Below are 18,413 nucleotides of genomic sequence, written 5' to 3'. Positions count from 1 at the left end.
TTGTATAAATGAGGAATGTGACAGAAGGGCCTGTCTATGCTTTTAAAATAGTATTCAATTGTGGTTTTGAGGCCACAGAAAAATTTTTAGTGATCTTTTTATTTTAAAAAATTCCCTCCTTACTTTGGGTAGAGAGAAGGAAGATATTTCATTTGCCAATGATTACATAGGAATGTGGGGTGGAAATCCAAATGATTGATAACAGAAAGCCCCACTGTCAAAGTGAGAATTGTAGAAGAGGTAATTGGCCTGATCCAGGGTCCCCAGGTAGATGAATCCAAAAGGCTAGAAGTTGGAATCAAGTAAACTGAAGTATACCTAGGAAGAACTTTAAGGGCTAAGGTTGGAAAGATTAGGTACCATCAACTGCAGTTAGGTGGCGCAGTAGATAGGGTACCAGGCCTGGAGACAGGAAGACTCATCTTACTGAGTTCAAATGTGACCTCAAGATACTCATTAGCTGTGTGACACTGGGCAAGTCATTTCACCATTTGCCTCGATTTCCTCATCTATAAAATGAGCTGAAGAAGGAAATGGTAAACCACTCTAGTATCCTTGCCAAGAAAACCCAAAATGGGGGCATGAAGAGTCCTAATATTTCTTATGTGTGCATATTTGTATCTCCTTAGAGATAGTTATAATCTTTTTGCCTTGTGAACAAACCCTAGAAAATGTACTCCTGTGGGTCTGGAGTATGTGACACTTACCACAGGGTTGAGATGTAAAAAACCAGGCATATAATTCAAGTGGCAATCCCAGAAGAAAGTCGATTAAGAGATTAGGTGGAGTGAATCTTTGAATCCAAACCAAGAAATCATAAGGACCTTCAAGATTAGGAAAACTGGGTGCCTAGAATTTGGATTTAGAGAGCTGGAAAATGTAGAAGTTAGACTAAAAGAAGAAAGCCTTAGGGAGGAGCTGACCTAAGCAAGATCTAAGACCTAAGGCTCTGAGTCCAGGATCTTTTTAAAAAAAAAAAAAAAAACAAGTCAAATGAGAGACAGAGGATAAACAACTTGCCCAAGATTACATAGAAAATTTAATCTAGGTACCTAACTCCTCTTTCTACTATGGCAGGCTGACACTCTTTTTAATCTATTATCACTTATACCAGGGGTCCTTCACTGTACATACTTAGACAGGTCAGGTAATTGACAACATATACAACTAGATAGGAAAAAAGTTATTTCATTCAAGTAATATTTATGTGAAGCTTCAGTAGGTTGGCTATAGGCTGAAGCTCCATGCTAAGGCCTATAATTTATAATTTGATGACTTCATCAACTTCCAGGGGGTTATTATAATTTTTAAGAAGATGAATCCCAGGATATAATACAACCCTGGTCTTTCTCCTGAATTTCTTTCTTTCTTTCTTTCTTTTTTTTGGTGGGGCAATGAGGGTTAAGTGACTTGCCCAGGGTCACACAGCTAGTAAGTATCAAGTGTCTGAGGCCAAATTTGAACTCAGGTACTCCTGAATCCAAGGCCAGTGCTTTATCCACTGCGCCACCTAGCTGCCCTCTCTTGAGTTTCAATCTTCCATCACTAACTGTTGACTGGGCATTTCAAACTAGATGTCTCATAAACTTAATCTTAAATTCAAAAAGTTCAAAGCAATTCATGGTTTTCCCTATCTCAGCCCTGTGCTCAGTGTCACTTACTCCAAAACCACAAGAGTACATTTTCTAGGGTTCATTCACAAGGCAAAATGTATGTATGTGTATCTAAGGAAATATATATAGAGATATGCACACATCAGAAAATTATTTAATGTTCTTGTTGTTCAGACATTTCAATCACGTCCAACTCTTTTGTGACCCCATTTGGGATTTTCTTGGCAAAGACACTTTCCCAAATAACAAACTCCCTAAAAACTAGAATAAACCAAAAAGAATGAATGACTCCAAGAGACATCAAGAAGCAGAATAAAAGGAAAAAGTCTTAGGGATAAGTTGACCTAATCACAGTCAAAAATCAAAGATTGTAAAAAAAGAAAATGTAAACTAATATCAAAAACAAATCACCTGAAAAAATGTGTCAAAGAGATATAATTTAAGAATAATTGGACTCCCTGAAAACCATCAATTTTTTTTTTTTAAAAAGCCTAAACATAGGGGGCAGCTAGATGGCACAGTAGATAAAGCACCGGCCCTGGATTCAGAAGGACCTGAGTTCAAATCTAGCCTTAGACACTTGATACTTACTAGCTGTGTGACCCTGGGCAAGTCACTTAACCCTCATTGCCCTAAAAAAAAAAAAAAAGCCTAAACATATATTTTAAGAAACCAAAATTAAAACTGTTCAGATCTATTATAACCAGGGTCTAAATCTAGAAATAATCCACTGATGACCTATTGAAGGAAATCTCAAAAGGAAATGTTTCAGGAATTTCATAGCCAAGATCCAAAGTTCCCACATCAAAGAAAAACTACTGTAACCATCCAGAAAGAAACAGTTAAAGTACTAAGGAACCACAGTCAGGACCACATGAGACTTTGCAGCTTCTTAATAAAAATGAAAGATCTTGGAACTCAATATTCCAAAGGCAGAAGATAGAGGCTTACAAAAAAAAAAACCCAACTTACTTTACAAAGGTGAGCATAATCCTATTGGAAAAATTGATTTTAATACAGTAGTGAGTTTTCAGGTATTTCTGATAAAAAAGGTCATAGTAAAGTAGGAATTTTGAAATGAAAACAAGAGACAAGAGAAACTCAGGGAAATTTATTTGAGCAACAAGAAGGTGCTATATGATGTTAACATTCTAACAGAGGAAAAGAAACAACTGCCTTGTAGAACTTTAATGTACTAAAAGGGTAGTAAGGGCATTAAATCAGAAAAACAGAGGACAGAGGGATGGATTAGTTCTCTTCTGAGAGTTTTAAGAGAAAGAGAAGACAAAGGAGGATAGAAGGAATACACACCAATGTAAAAAGAAGAATGAAGGGGATAGAACTTGCTATTTCTCATAACTGAGAGTATGTTAGAAAAGCAGCACAGACAAGGAAGAAGTGGTTGGTAAATGGGTATCAGATGAACCTTACTTATCTGAAACAGACAAAGGAGGGTTGAATACTCACTGATGCATAAATACAAAAGGATGGGGAGGGGGCTTAGGAGAGGGGAAAGGAAGAGTCATAAGCAAAATCACCTTCCTAATCCTGAAAGAGAAATTAAAAATGGATAGAAACCCTAGAATCTAAGGGGGAGTGCCTATCAATTTAGAGAATGGCTGATTATCTCAATATGTAATAAAATATTACTACACTGTAAGAAACTACACAAGGGGTTATGGGAAAACAAGCATACACTGCTGAGGGAACTGTTGATTGGTTTACCCATTGTGGAAAGTAATTTGGAGCTATGCCCCCAAAGTCACTAAACTCTACATAAACTTTTACCTAGCAACACCACTACTAGGGTTCTACCCCAAAGAAATAAAAAACAGAGGGAAAAGACTCATATGTAAAAATATTTAAAGCAATTCTTTTCATAGTCCCCCCTAAAAAAAAAGGAAATCAAGAGGGTAGCCATCAATTAAGAAATCACAAAATGGACAGTTTCAGAGGAAACTAAGAAGACCTATATTAACTAATTAATGAAGAGTGAAATGAGCAGAAGAGAATAATTTATATAATGACAATAACAGTATAAAGAAAAACAACTCATAAAGGCCTTTAGATCTTTGATCAATGGAATAATAAACCCTAATTCTGGAGTATAGAAAATGAAGCGTGTTGTTACCTGCCTCCTACCAGGAGGCAGAATGTATGGATTCAAAATGCATAATATGACATGAATCAATTTGGGAGTTTGTTTGAATGGAATGGAAGGGAGGGAAAAAAATTCTTGTTAATTGGAAGAACTTTTTTTAAGAATTTTTTTTTTATAAAATCAAGAGAAATGATCCGAAGAGATAATTAGAGAATCCTGGTTAAGAGTGATGTTGAATGAAATGAGCAGAACCTTGATAACAGTTTATACAAGAAAAACAACTTAATTGCTCTGATCAATCTACTGACCAACCTTATCTCCGGAGTACCTAAGAGAAAACACTCAAGATGCAGAAAGAGACCTACATTTTTGGATGTGGCCATTGTGTGGATTCATTTTGCTGGACTAGAATTTGTTACGTTTGCTATTTGGTTTTTTAATTGGGGGGGGGAGTTGCAATTTAGAAGTTATGGGGTTAGTAATATTGATGCAAAAGAAAAAAGAGAGACATGAAACATTTTTTAAAATGCAGATAAGAAAAAAATTATTTTTTAAATTAAAAAAATAAAATGCAGATAAGAGAACAAAAGGAAGCAAAACCCAGCAGAAGTGTTGAAAGTTATAAGCTGTGCATGGAATCTGTTATAAACTTTCAAAAACAGACAATATGAAATGGAGATTCAACAAATCATTAACCTTCTTTTTGTGTTCTGCTATGTATATGGAAAGGCCTTTTGGGGTGGATGTTTAAGTCAAAAATTTACATTAAAAAAATAACCTAATGCATAATTCTTGTGACTATCCCCAAATGGTAAAAAATCTTCCATCTTTGAGGGCCAGTCAGCAAACAAGAATTTATTCAGTATTTCTTATATGGCAGGTACTGTGCTAAGTGCCGAGAATACAAAAAAAGACAAAAATAGTCTCTGTTCTTAAGTAGATCACATTCTGATGAGGAAGACATATATTTTATACACACACACACACACACACACACACAGAGGAAATGAAAAGCAATCTCAAAGGGAAGGCACTAGCACTGGGAGAAAGTCTGTAGAAGGTAGAATTGGAGCTAAGTCTTGAAGGAAGCCAGGGAAGACAGAAAAGGAGATAAGGAGAAAGAATATTCTAGGCAAAGGGAAACAATAAGTGAAAAGACACAGAGTTGGAATGTCATGTGTGAGGAAAAGAAAGCAAGCCAGTATAGCAGAATCACAGAGTATATGGGGGTAATTTAAATTAAATAGTTTCATTTATTTCAGTTATCAAAAAGTACTTAAAGTAACTACATGAATATCTAACCCTATCACCAAACGGGAAAAAAGTCACCAGTGCACCAAACTCAAATCAGAAGGCACATCTTGAAATTTATGCAATCTTCTCCCCTTCCACCTTCACTTTGAATATATATTTAAAAAACTGCTACAGTAAGTTCTGAAGTCCTTTCAAATATAAAGTCATTCCTTACAAATACCTGAGTAATTCTTCTTTTAACTGACAAGGAACCCAAAGCCCAGTATTAGTCAGCATTTTAGTGGTAATAGGGTTAGACTTCAAAACACTTTTCCATTTTCTTTTTAAGTTTCCAGGTCTATTGCTTAGCCCAGTACCATCTTGATTTTAGCATGAAAGCTAACATAAATTCAGATCACAATGGATTCTAAGTCCATTAGGAAATGTAGTAGCTAGCAGATTTTTAAGTATGCATGATGTTGATGGGCCAAATTGACTATGTCACTTTCTAAACATTTCCAAGCTTTCCTTCTTACAGGCCAACTAGCCTATACATTTTCTTTACTCTCTCTGCCAAGGTCAAGTCATGTAGTTAAACCAGAACTAATACCAGATTGATTCATCCAGGTGAACCAATGTAGCACTTCCAGCTTCTCAAAGTACATGTTACTCAGGTCAAAACAGTGATTGTATTTTCCAGATAACAAAAACAAATATTGTTTGACACATCCTAAGCATTATCCTAAACACAGAAGACACAAAAGAAATTTTCAAACTGACTAACCTATCAGAGAATGTAATGTTAAGCAACCAAAATGTGTACTTCCCTTAAACTTTAACTCAATCCAAAAGTGTAAGCTATTAAGAGAGAGAAAAAGCAAGCGTGGCCCAAAGGAGTAGTTATCCTCAGAGTTCCTATGGCATGATTTCGGGGCCTGCCTTTGGCATATCAGCTGCCTCCCAGTGTTGGAGGCAACTCTAAGAATAAGTATAGAGAAAGCACCCATCTGCACAAGTAGAAGTAATTTCCTAATCAGGAATTCTCTATGCTAATGAAATCAGTCCCTCCCAAAATAGACAAAATATTGACATCTAATGCACTGTTTTATGAACCATTTATCCGAAATCCCGGGCTCCTACAATGGAAAAGGCAGGTGCAGTACAATGGAAAGAACTGGCTCAGACATCAGTCTAGATTCCAATCCCATCTGATGCTTACCGTGTGTAATTTAACAAGTCATTTAACCTCTCAGCTTCAGTTTGCTCATCTGAGGGCTTTGGGTTAGGTAGTCTGTGGGGCTCCTTCTAGTACTGGCTTTATGAGCCTACGAAAGTGCCAAGATATTCCATTTTCTCCACTTTAGTGTAATGCCCTTGGTAACTGCTTTAAAATCCAAACCTTGCCTCCCAACCCCAACCCCTCAGGTCATGAATTACACCGCACTTAGGAAGTGCATTTTGTTACCTGAATCTCTTTGCTTGCACTTAGAATGAAGAAAACATCTGGTGGGACTATGTCCTTCCTAAAAACATGTGGAGCAACTGGTAAAGCCTAGAACCTTGAACTCAAGTCCTACGTCTGGAGCTGCCCATCTTGAACTGCCCTGAAACTCTGTAGGAAGCCAGAGCTTTGTGCCACTATGTTTGAGGGAAGGGAGAGGAGGAGAGAGTAGGGGGGAATAAAAAGGACTGGGCAATCCAGAAGATTGGGTCTAGGGCAATATGGGGGCATAGTCCTGCAGTCGATAATCTATTATGTACTGTCTTATTCCTTTTATTGGTTTTATGCAAGAAAAAAAATACTGTTTTATGGTTAAGTATATCTTTTCGAGTGGCAAGTTCTATCATACCGAGGTCAAATTACTGATGTTTAGTAAAATAGAACAGATTTAGGGAGAAGTATGGTTTTCTGAGAAGTGGGGGGCCCACAGATATTCTTTTTTCCCACATTTTAATTTTCTTTATTATTCAAAAAAATATCCTTTTTATTTACTTTTTTGACTCTGTGCCTGTGCCTTCAACACCTTCACAACAATTTTCTGCTCCTCAATCAGGAAAGCATGCTTGATCCTGTCATGGACACATTTAGCACACATGGAGCCATCATAAGCCCTGCTGACATGCTTTTTGGTCTTTGATAGACTCATAAGAACTTTAGGTATCACTGCACAAACACCTCAAAGTCTTCCTGGGCACACATCACAGGCTGATTTGGGTGCTTTTCCAACTTTCTTAGTATAAAGGTAAACGATTCTGTTACCTGGGGTTTGTGACCGCCGAGTTTTGTTGGAAGCTGTGTTGTAGGACAACCTATGGCGATATGTCAGACGCTGAACCATTTTTAATTTCTGTCGAGTCCGTCACCAGAAGAGGGAAGAGTGACCCACAGATATTCTGACAGGCAGCATAGGACAGCCGAAATATCAATGAATTTGGAGTCTGGGGGTCTTGGTTCAAATCCCAGTTTTGTCCATTATTACACAATTTATTAATTGCGTGCACTTAGGCAAGTCACAACCTCAATTTCTTCATATGTAAATCAAATAAGGGAGTTTAGATGGCCTCTCAAATTCTTTCCCACTCTAAAACTCTGATTGGGCAAAAACACATTAGTCAACCCTCAGGAGACCAGGATGGTTATTCAAGAGAGTGGAAGCTAGAAGCTTATTGTCTCCAACTTCTAAAAGCCATAGAGAGTGTGGCACTTCTTGGGAATGTCAGGGTGAAATTTCCCAGGTTTCAGTGGTTAACAAGGCCATTTATGATCTTCTACAATAATTGCCTTTAGTGGTGTTTTTGGAACATGTTTAAGTTAGCAGCCATATCTGAAATAGTTTTAGCATGAAATAAAATGGTGAAGAATTGCCTTTCAGGTAATGTAAGTTAAATACCTAGATTCTGTTACATATCATTAGTTTCTCTGGCTTGAGGACTATCCTTCAATTAAATCTATGGATAAATGCTTAACAGCCAATTCCATTTTAAAAATATTCCATCCATGTCCACACTTTCAACTATATAAAAATGGAGCAAATAATCACAAGCTGTTATTAGTAAGACCCAAGTACTGCTTTATTCCAATTTACTTATATATATATATACATATACATATATACATATACATACACACACACACACACACACACACACATATGACCAAAGGTCAGATACTGCTCACCCTAAATAGGTTTTGTTAAAACTGTCTAAAAATGCAAACCTGAAAGCTGTGGAGCAAGACCAATTTATATCTACAACTCCCCCCAAATGACCAGAGGCTTCTTTTTTAGATTTTTCAGCTGATGGAAGAGATATTTTTTGCATTACAAAAGGACCACCCAAGTATATCCAAATGTAAAATTTGGCTACTTTAATGAAATGTGTTGGTTAGGCAACTTAGTGCTCTCCCAAACACAGAAAGAGGACCCAGGAGCAGATTTCTGCTTCCCTAAGAGACAATACCATACAATGAAAAGAGCACTGGCTATAGAGTCAAAGGACCTAGGTTCAAATCCCATCTGTACCATCACTTACATTTATATGACTTTGGGCAAGCCACTTAAACTCTGGGCCTCTCGATTTCTTCATCTGTAAAATGAAGGGGCTAAACAGATGGCTTCTAAATCTGGGGTCTTATGCTGCTGTGCTTAAAAATTTCTGCATTCAAGATTCACTACATAGTCAAATGGAAAGTTTGGTGCTTATGTGACCAAAGAAATAAAAGTTACTCATAGATTAAGAGTTCTAAAGGACTTGGAACCCTTGGCATCAGATCTTCCTTTAATGTCCTTTTCACTTTAACATAAGTAAATTTTATTATTTTTAGAACTGCTAAAATTGATGAAAAAGATTTTAATTTTAGAAAATCATAATCTTAAGGTCATAAACAGAGATATTAATTCCATCTTTCCATGATTTTTGTAAAGTTTCCTTAGGAATTGGAAAACTGGTCAGAATGCCTTTAGCTTCCACACACTGATTCTTCCTTTATTACCTATGGTTAACTTTATTATCTATGGTTAACTGTCTGAAGGAATCTATAAGTATTCTGGCACTACAATGGGCTTCATTTTAGTGGGGTATAATTTATTTTAACTTTTTCTATATGTTGTAAAGTGAAACTTATTTCCTTAATTGGGGAAAATTATATTCCAATAAACAAAGCAAACAAAAACATTTTCTAAATTAGTAATACACACAATTGTAAAGCATTGTTACAAGTAAGTTATATTTAAGTTACTCAGATTTATCATTTATTTCCAACAAGTCTGATGAACTGAAAGCTAGCTTAATCCTAACACCCAAAGCTCCTTGTGGTATTCTCTAGCTCTAAATCTATTCTATTGCTAGACGTTCCTTTACAATTAGTCTACATATAGATTCCAAATTAGTATTTCTAAATTGTAGGTCTAACCATGCTACAGCCCTTTCAGTAGTTCCTTATTGCCTCTAGGATAAAATACAAACCATTCAGCCTGTTAATTATAGCCCATCATGATCTGGTTCCTATCTAACCTTACAGACTTATTTGGCATTACTTCCCTTCCCACACTTTGGTTCCAGACAAACTAGCCTAGTACCTTGTTCTTTGGATTTATCATGTCCTCTCTTGTGCCTTTGCACATCCCTATTTCCTGAAATTCACTCACTCCACCTCATCTTTTAGATTCTCTAGCTTCCTGAAAAGCAGTTTAGCAGAAACAAGGTATAAACCAACATCTCATATACAGAGATAAGGTTGAAATGGCTACATAAAGGGTAATATCATAAACAAATATGGAGGACATGGAATATTCAATCTGACAGATTTATGGATAAAGGAAGGATTTATGACCAAATAATAGATAAAGGGCTTTATAGGATATAATATGAATAATTTTGATTACATCATATTAAAAGGTTTTGCACAAACAAAACCAATGCAACTAGGATTAGAAGGGAAACAGAAAGCTAGGGAAAATTTTTATAGCAAGTTTCTTTGATAAAGACCTCATTTCTCAAATATAAAGAGAAGTGAGTCAAATTTATAAGAACATGAGTCATTCCCCAACTGATAAATGGTCAAGGGATATGAACAGGCAGTTTTCAGATAAAGAAATCAAAGCTACCTATAGTCATATGAAAAATGCTCTAAATCATTATTAATTAGAGATATTCGAATTGAAACAACTCTGAGGTACCACCTCACATCTATTAGATTGACTAATATGATAGAGAAGGAAAATGACAGGTGTTGGAGGGGATGTGGAAAAACTGGAATACTAATGTACTGCTGGTGGAGTTGTGAACTGATACAACCATTCTGGAAAGCAATTAGGAACCATGCACAAAAGGCTATAAAACAATGAGTGCATACCTTTTGACCCAGCAATACCAATACTAGGTACCCCAAAGAGATAATAAAAGGAAAATGACCTATATGTACAAAAATATTTAAGTAGCTCTTTTTGTGGTAGCAAAGGATTGGAAATTGAGGGAATACCCATTAATTGGGAAATGGCTGAACAAGTTGTGGTGCGTGATTGTGATGGAATATTATTTTGCTATAAGAAATGTTGAGTAAGATGGCTTCATAAAAACCTAGAAAGACTTACATGAACTGATACAAAGTGAAATGAGCAGAACAAGGAGAACATTGGTACAGAGTCATAGCAATACTGTCTGATGATTAACTGTGAATGACTTAGCTATTTTCAGCAATACAATAATCCAAGACAATTCCAAAGGACTGTAAAATGAAAAATGCAATCCACTTCCAAAGAAAGAATTGATAGAGCTGGAATGTAGATGGAAGCATACTTTTTAAACTTTCTTTATTATTCTTGTTTTATTTTTTTGGTCTGGTCTATTTTCTTTCACAACATCGCTTATATGGAAATGTTTTGATGACTGTACATGTATAATCTATATCAAATTGCTTGCCTTCTCAAGGAGGAAGAAGGGGAGGGAGAGATTTTAGAACTCAAGAAAAAACAAATGCTAAAAATGTTTGTTTATATGTAATTGAGAAAAAACCTAAATAAAAAATTAATTTTTAAAAAATAGTCTCTAGCTTTAAGGCTCATATAAGGTATCATGTGTTAAGTCAGAGCTTCCCTGATCTTTCCCTTCCCCCTTCAATGATCAAGGTCATCTCCCTCCCTCCTCCCTCCACTGTTAATGACTTTTGGATTTGAGTTCATAGATCTAGAGCTAAAATGGATTCAGAGACCATCTAGTTTATCTCCTTATTTGATAATTGAGAAAACTGAAGCCCAGAGAGATGACCTGATTTGTTGGGTTCTGGGATAGAAAAATAATGAATAAAACAATCCCTACCCACAGGAAACTTACATCTAACAGGGGAAACATTCATTAGGGTCACAAAGAAGCATATAAAGAATAAACATAAAAAAAGAATAAATACAAATACATTAAATAGAAAATACTTAAATATAGGGCAAATGGGAGAGTGAAGACACTATCAAGGGAAGGAATAAGGAAAGGCTTCATGTTGAAGGTAGTGCTGGAATACTGTTTTGAAGAAAATGTACAGCAGGCACTGCAAAGTACCTTAAAACTATACTAATATGTACATTTTTCTTGCTGTCTAATTGGATTTCAAATTCAACTATTGATATGAGAACAACAGCTATTCCCAATAGTTAAGTGGTCAAAAGATATGAATAGCTAATTTTTAGAAGAAACTCAAACTATTAACAACCATGTGAAAGAATACTGCGAATCACTAAGAAGAAACATGCAAATTAAAACAACTGAGATTTCAACAGCACACTGGCAAAGATGAGAAGCCACAAATATCACAATTGTTAGCAGGGCTACTTAGAAGAAAGACATAATAATGTACTGTTGGTAAACCTCTAAATTGATCCAACCAGTCTTGAAATTAATTTGAAACTATACTTAAAAAGTCACTTAATTTTGTATATGTATGTGTAAAGTCACTTAATTATGTGTATACAACATACAACCCCCCCCCCCACACACACACACATCCCTTTTGACCCAACGATACCACTAAAACGTATATACGCCTAGGAGGTCAAAAATTATTGATATGTAAAGAAATACTTAAAGCACTTTTTCTTGTAGGAAAGAACTCAAAACAATGTGTATATCCATCAATTGAGGAATATTTTAACAAATTATGGCATATGGACATAACAAAATATTATTGTTGAAAGAAATATGAATATGAAGCACTCAGTGAGAACTGAGAAGACTTACATGAACTGATGCTGAATAAGCAAAACCAGGAGAACAATTTAAAAGATGATGACAATGATGTTAAAAAAAGAAAAAACTAACTCTGAAAGACTACTTAGACAACGACTGGTCATAGATTCAGAAGCAAGCATACCTTCTGCCTGCTGGCAAAGAGATGATGGCCTATGGGTAAAGAATGAGACATATTTTCAGACTTTATATATTTGTTACAAGGGAAGATAGGTTAGTGGGTAGGAAGAGAGATGCAAAAAAAGAAAAGCATGTCATTAAGATGGTTTTTTTAAATTTGAAAAAAAACTGAGAACTCAAAGAGGGAAATTTTGTTATTACCTTGTAAGCTTAATGTATACTTTAAAAAAATTAACTACCTAAGCAGTGTTCACAGTTTCACATGCAATAGTCTTAGCTCTTCTCTGTAAAATGAAATGGTAGTGTTTGTTGATGATAAATTCATAATGAAAAGAAAATCCATTTTTTAAAAGGTCTTGAAATTTAACATGAAGTATACTTGTAAAGTAGTGGTAATTCACTGCCATGTCAAATTTAACCTATTTCCACTGAAATATTGGAGGAAAGAACTACCAAAACCTATGTAATGGTATTGACTTTACTTGCTTTGACAGTAACTTTTCCATTTTTTTCCTTTTGGCAGTAACTGTTAGTTTTTTTAAGTCTTGAAGAGTTAAGTTATGGGGGATACTACTACAGCAATTTTTGATGTTTAAAGATCCTGCAATGGTGCAGAATACTAATTCATAATCACTCTAATTGTACTATGAATAAGGTGTAACACGCTATAGACTTTTTTACATAAAATAGACAAACTGAAATGGTCTAACTAGTTTCCTTTTTAATATACTTAAAATAAGCAAGTGGATCTATTTCTTATTTTTGACCAAAAATTTTATCTGGGTTACGTCTGGGTAGGGGCTAGTAAGAACAATAATTTGAAACCTTGTATTGGACAGTGTAACAGTTGCCTTTTATCCCAAAGTTGTTGTAACCTGTTGTGATACAGATGCTTTAAAAGAAAATGCAGTTATAAAAACAACTCGGAATGAAAGAAAACTTGATTTAAAAAAAAAAAAAAGCTAAGTCAATTGTATAAAATAAATTCCTGTACTTTTAGGTATTATGTTCCTTAATAAGGTCTTCTTTAAAAGGAGAGGATTTTGCTTATGATAGCATTAAAAAAAAGACAAGGAGATAGACTAGGGTCATGTTTACATGACATTCACATAATCAGCTGATTCAACGTAGTAAGAGGGGGATCAAATTAGTTGTTCCTTTGAAATAACTAAAGAATTCAGTCACAGTAACTCCAACAGTATTTGCAAACATCAATATTATTCTGAATAATTGCAAAACTCACTGTTAAAAGCTTGAAAAAACATCTCTTCCTCTGCAATGAGACGTCCCTTGAATTGTATTCTAAATTCAAAGTAGAATTTCTAAGCCATTCTTCTCTTGTTAGAACAGCTAAAATTTAATTTAAGATGGAAGTACAATTACACAAAAGTTGGGAAGAAAAGAACTGTAGTTAACAGGGAATTTGTTTCTGCTAAAAACAGCTGAAGTTAACAAAAGCAAAAGTTAATGTTTTGTATGCATTGTAAAGGTTAAGACTAGATTGTCTAAAACTTATTTAAAATAATAACTGTGACTTTCGAGAGTGCTTACTTTAGTTTTTAAAGTCACATTAATGATATTTACATCACCACTGGCCTCCTAAATTTAAAGAAACTGGGAGATGGTAAGTCCTGTTATCCTAAATCAAATGCCACAACCTTATTTTTCTAATTCAGAAAGAAGGCATAATTTATATTGAGTATGACCATTAAATGGCAAACAACAGTTTTGGGCAGAAAAGAAAACCAAATGCATTTTTTTCTAGAAATAAATGGTAGTTTTTCCAAATACACACTCAATCCCTACTGAATTAGAAACAACCAGCCTTGATGTTTAAATACTTTGTGAGAGTTCTAAATTAAACTTTGACTCTTCCAGAAAAAGGTGGAAAAGAAGAAAAGGGGTATTTGCCAGTTTTTCTCTTTCTTTCTTCCTATCCATTTCTAAATTTTTCTCATATGTCTATAAAGGAAAACAACATGGTCTAGTGGGGGGAAAAATCACTGAACTAGTCAGGAGACCTTTTCTAGACATAGCTGTACCACTTAGACTGACCTTCAAAAGGTCAGTCTTCCTAGACCTCAGTTTCCTTATTTGTGAAATGAGAAGATTAAACTAAATGATCTCTAAAGATATCTCCAGTTCTAAAATCTTAACTGTAAGATAAAATCCATAGCCTCCAGGACACCAGGCTAGTTCCCTGGTATAACTAATTTCGCAATACTTCTGGGTCCTCAGGTCCATGTTCCCATTCCCTTCCCCCACTTCCACAGTGAGCAAAAAGATCATTTTGAGGCCTGAAAATTGTCCTCTTTTGACCACTTAAAAACCAGGAGGGAAAAAGTGAGCCAATGATTATACCTAAGTAGAGAAATAAATATGGTCAACTCTGCATTCACTGAGTAACTTCCCCAAAGTTCTCTGTGACCCTTTTTAACACTAGATAGCACTAAAACAGATTTGGGGCTTTTTCTTCTGATTGTACACTTGAAAAAAACAGGAACAACTTCCTCCTCATCAGCTTTGACTGAAAACTCTAAAGGGTGGAGTGGGAAAACCACAGACATCATACAGCAACTTTCTAAAGCAAGCAGCCAACATACAGAGGTTTGCTACCCCAAGTTCCCAATGTGGTTTTTCCTTTAGAAGTCCAGTCATGGTCTCTCCAACCCCTAAAATCAACACACCAAATGCCCAAAGGATGACCAGATTTACTATCCACACTACAGTATCCCCAAATAATCAGGACAGTGAAAGAAAAGCCGACTTTTTGGTGATAGCAAAAAAAGGTGTCGGAGTTATAAAAATATAGGACATTAAGTTTCCTTATAGACCCCAAACAAAAATAACCACATGCACCTTCAATTCAATTTCTATTCAACTCAATAAACATTTGTTAAGTGCCTACTATACTATGCGAGAACACGGATTAAAAGATAACATAAATACATGGTATTTATTATAGCGTTTTAAAGCTTGCAATGCACCTTACTCATTTCATTTTATCCCTACAACTCTATGAGGCAGGTCGGAGACATCACTCTCCCCATTTTACAAATCGGAAGACTGAGGCTTAGGAAAGTCAAAAGTGACTTGTCCATGGTCACACAGTTTAAAACTTGCTTTTAGAATTCCCCAGCTGTTGTTTTTAAACAGTGTCAGAGGCCATATTCGAACCCAAGTCTTCCTGACCCTTTGCCAAGTCCAGCACTCTGTCTATTACACTACGGAGGCCTCCTGCGTTGAGAAGAACCTAGAAGGTGGCTAAGTGGAAAGGCGGCGTCAAGAAGGCTCCGAGTTCAAATCTCACCTCAGATCACTATGCTTGTATGATCCTGGCCAAGTCATTTAAACTCTCCGCCTCAGATGTAAAATGGAACTCCTTATAATACGTACCAGGGTTGTTGTGAGGTTGTGTAAAGCAAAAAGTGAGTGCTTTAATAAATGCTTGATTTATTCCCTCCGTCGCCTGCCTTCAAAGTTCAACTCGTGCTTTTAGGGGAAACCTTGATTTCCCCCGTTTCACTAAAGAATAGGGTTAAGACGTTGCCATTCAAAAATCATCGATTGAGCACCTGGGCCCAACCAAAGACACTTTGAAGAACAAAGTGCCAGCCCCAACATCACTTTCACCCGCATCTGCAGGGCGGTCAGCCATTTGGTTCTCCGATGTCCTCTCCTCACCTGCACCAGGTAGGACCCGCAAGAGAGGCTGCCAGAACCCACGCTTCCCAATTGGGAGAGGCAGGCAGGCAGGCGATGCTCGAGCCTCGTTCCCCCCGACATCAGCCACCCCCTGACCGCCCCCCAAGCTGAGCGCCCTCCCGCCTCACCTTGAGGATGTTCTCGAAGATAGTGTCCCGGAACTCGAGCAGCGCCTTCTGGTCGAACTCTCGGCCGTGGATGATGCGCATCTGCTTCAGGAAGGTGGACTTGCCGCTCTCGCCGGCCCCCAGCAACAGGATCTTCACCAGGCGCCGCACCGCCCGCCGCTCCCGGGCCAGCAGCGCGTCGATCTCCCGGCTCCGCCGCCGGGCCTCCCGCTCGGAGTCCCGGCTGCCGCCGCCGCTGCCGCCGCCGCCCCGGCGCTCCCGCCCGCTGGCCTCGGCTGGCAGCAGGCAGCGGCTGAGGGTCCTCACTACCCCGGACATGGCCCCGCCGGCCGCGGAGAGGACGGACTGAGCGAAGGGGGGACGGCGGGGGCGGGAGGCGGCGGCCGCCCCTTCACGGCCCCCCCGCGGCCGTCTGCATCCGCCGCCGCCGCCGCCGCGCAGAGCCTGGATCCCGGAGGCGCCCAGCCCCCTCCTCCCCCCGCTAGGAGCCGGGGGCCATCGGAATAGCCCCAGCCCGCCCTCCGGGGGCGGTGGCCCCGCGCCCGAGGGGGAGGGGAGCGCCGCTCCTCCGGCCCGGGGCGGAGGCGGCCGAGGGGCGCGGCCGCTAGCGGAGAGCTGCCTAGGCGACCCCCGGACGGGCGGAGGAGGGGGACCAACGGGGGCGAAGCCGGGTTGCGGCTGGCGGCCTCCAAATCCTAGTGGACGGAGACTCGGACTCGAGTCCCCGAGTCAGTGACCAGAGTCCGGGGAAATCGTCGCCACCGCCCGCTCCCAGCCCCACACTGGCTCCCAGCAAGCCGCTCCGACCCCCCGCTGAGGATAGGGGGTGGGGGAGAGGGATGGAGGCGTACAGGGAGGGGCGTGTGCCGTCCTCGCTTCAGCCCAAAGGATTGGGCGAGTTATTGTCAATCCGATACAAGACGCTCTTCGATTGGTGTGTTGTTCCTCCAGAAGGGGGCAAAGCCCTACTTGGGCGGGGTCAGGGAGGAGGGGCGGTGGATGGGAGGCGGGGTTCAAGACGTAGTTCTGGGGCTCTGAGCTTCTCATTGGACTTCCCAGCAGAGGTCCTTTCTTTCAGAATGAAAGGGAGGAGGGGACTCGGGGGGGATGGAACGGCCACCCACTGTTGCCGGCTGCTATTGCTCAATAACCAAGTCAATCGTCTTCTCTTGCCTTCGGATTGGATCTTTATCTTTGGATGGGCGTGGCACTAGGAGTGCCAGGTGTACCGAACACAGTTCCAGTTTTCTGGGTACTCCCCAGGTCTAAAGGGCTACAGAATCACGGAGAAGAACCTCAAGACTTTCGGCATTAAGTGGACTAGGCTATATTATAAAATTCCCGGAAATGACTTTGAAAGGTCGTGAGGGCCATCCTTCTGTCTTTTCAAAAAACTTAAGCTAAAGCCATCTTTACTGAGGACTACTAGATACAGGGAAAAAGGGGGTGGTACATTTTAAACCACTGAAAGCTCTGTGTCCAAAAAGAAAAAAAAAAGGAATAGGGGCTTAAACGATAAAAATGATGAACAAATTTAGTAATTAGCCTTTGTTTACATCTCAAGCCAAAAAAATCCATTTACTTAACATATTCTTCCTTAATTATAGACTATAATAAACTTTGTTTTTCAAAAGAACATTTTAATTTAAATAATACCTTGCATTTATATAGCTCGAGCGCTAAAATCCTTTCTTCACAAAAATCCAATGAGGTATGTTGTATAATGGGGATCCATTTTATGGTTTGAGAAAAGTGGGGTGTACTCCTAGTCATCCGGCCAGTAAGTGACTGAGGCAGAAGGGTAATCTAGGTCTTCTGATTTGGGTTGGGTAATCTACTACACTTAACTGGAGAGTGAAACTTGTTAAACATTGGTATGAAAACCTCTTTTAAGTTTAGCAAAAAGTAAGGACCTTTGTACTGGGGTTAAAACCATACTAAGTCTTCTGGGATACTTTGTATTTCCCTCTGGTCTAGCACAAAGTTTTGGACCTAGTAAACACTTTTTAATGTTTGTTAGATTGAATCAATCATTACTTAAAACAGAGCTTTAGTGGTTATCTTTTGGAATTGCAAATGTGAGTAAAACCCTCTAGCATGCAGACCATAACCTTTCACAACATAGTATGGAATCTTCAAGAGTTGGTGTGGCCAAAAACTTTTATCAGTCTGTGGTCACTCTGGTGATGAGCCAGCCTTTCCAAATTTTTTTTTTTTTGCAGGGCAATGGGGGTTAAGTGACTTGCCCAGGGTCACACAGCTAGTAAGTGTTAAGTGTCT

At 38.4% G+C, this 18,413-nt stretch overlaps 1 protein-coding gene and 1 pseudogene across 1 annotated transcript in view; both read right to left on the bottom strand.

The window, feature by feature from the left end:
- The window catches only part of GNA12 (G protein subunit alpha 12), a 132,902-nt gene extending 115,951 nt beyond the window's left edge, over window positions 1–16,951 (bottom strand). Inside the window, exon 1 of the mRNA XM_043988671.1 lies at window positions 16,134–16,951. Within this exon, the coding sequence (XP_043844606.1) occupies window positions 16,134–16,451 (318 nt within the window). The 5' untranslated portion in view covers window positions 16,452–16,951. The remainder of the gene's footprint in view (window positions 1–16,133) is intronic.
- On the bottom strand, window positions 6,908–7,301 carry LOC122743611 (annotated as a pseudogene).
- Window positions 16,952–18,413: the final 1,462 nt, after the last annotated feature.

The sequence above is a fragment of the Dromiciops gliroides genome, chromosome 1 (assembly GCF_019393635.1).
Source record: "Dromiciops gliroides isolate mDroGli1 chromosome 1, mDroGli1.pri, whole genome shotgun sequence".
In the NCBI taxonomy this organism is placed as follows: domain Eukaryota; kingdom Metazoa; phylum Chordata; class Mammalia; order Microbiotheria; family Microbiotheriidae; genus Dromiciops; species Dromiciops gliroides.
Note: the sequence above shows the minus strand (reverse complement) of the source record. Positions and strands in the feature narration are given on the sequence as shown.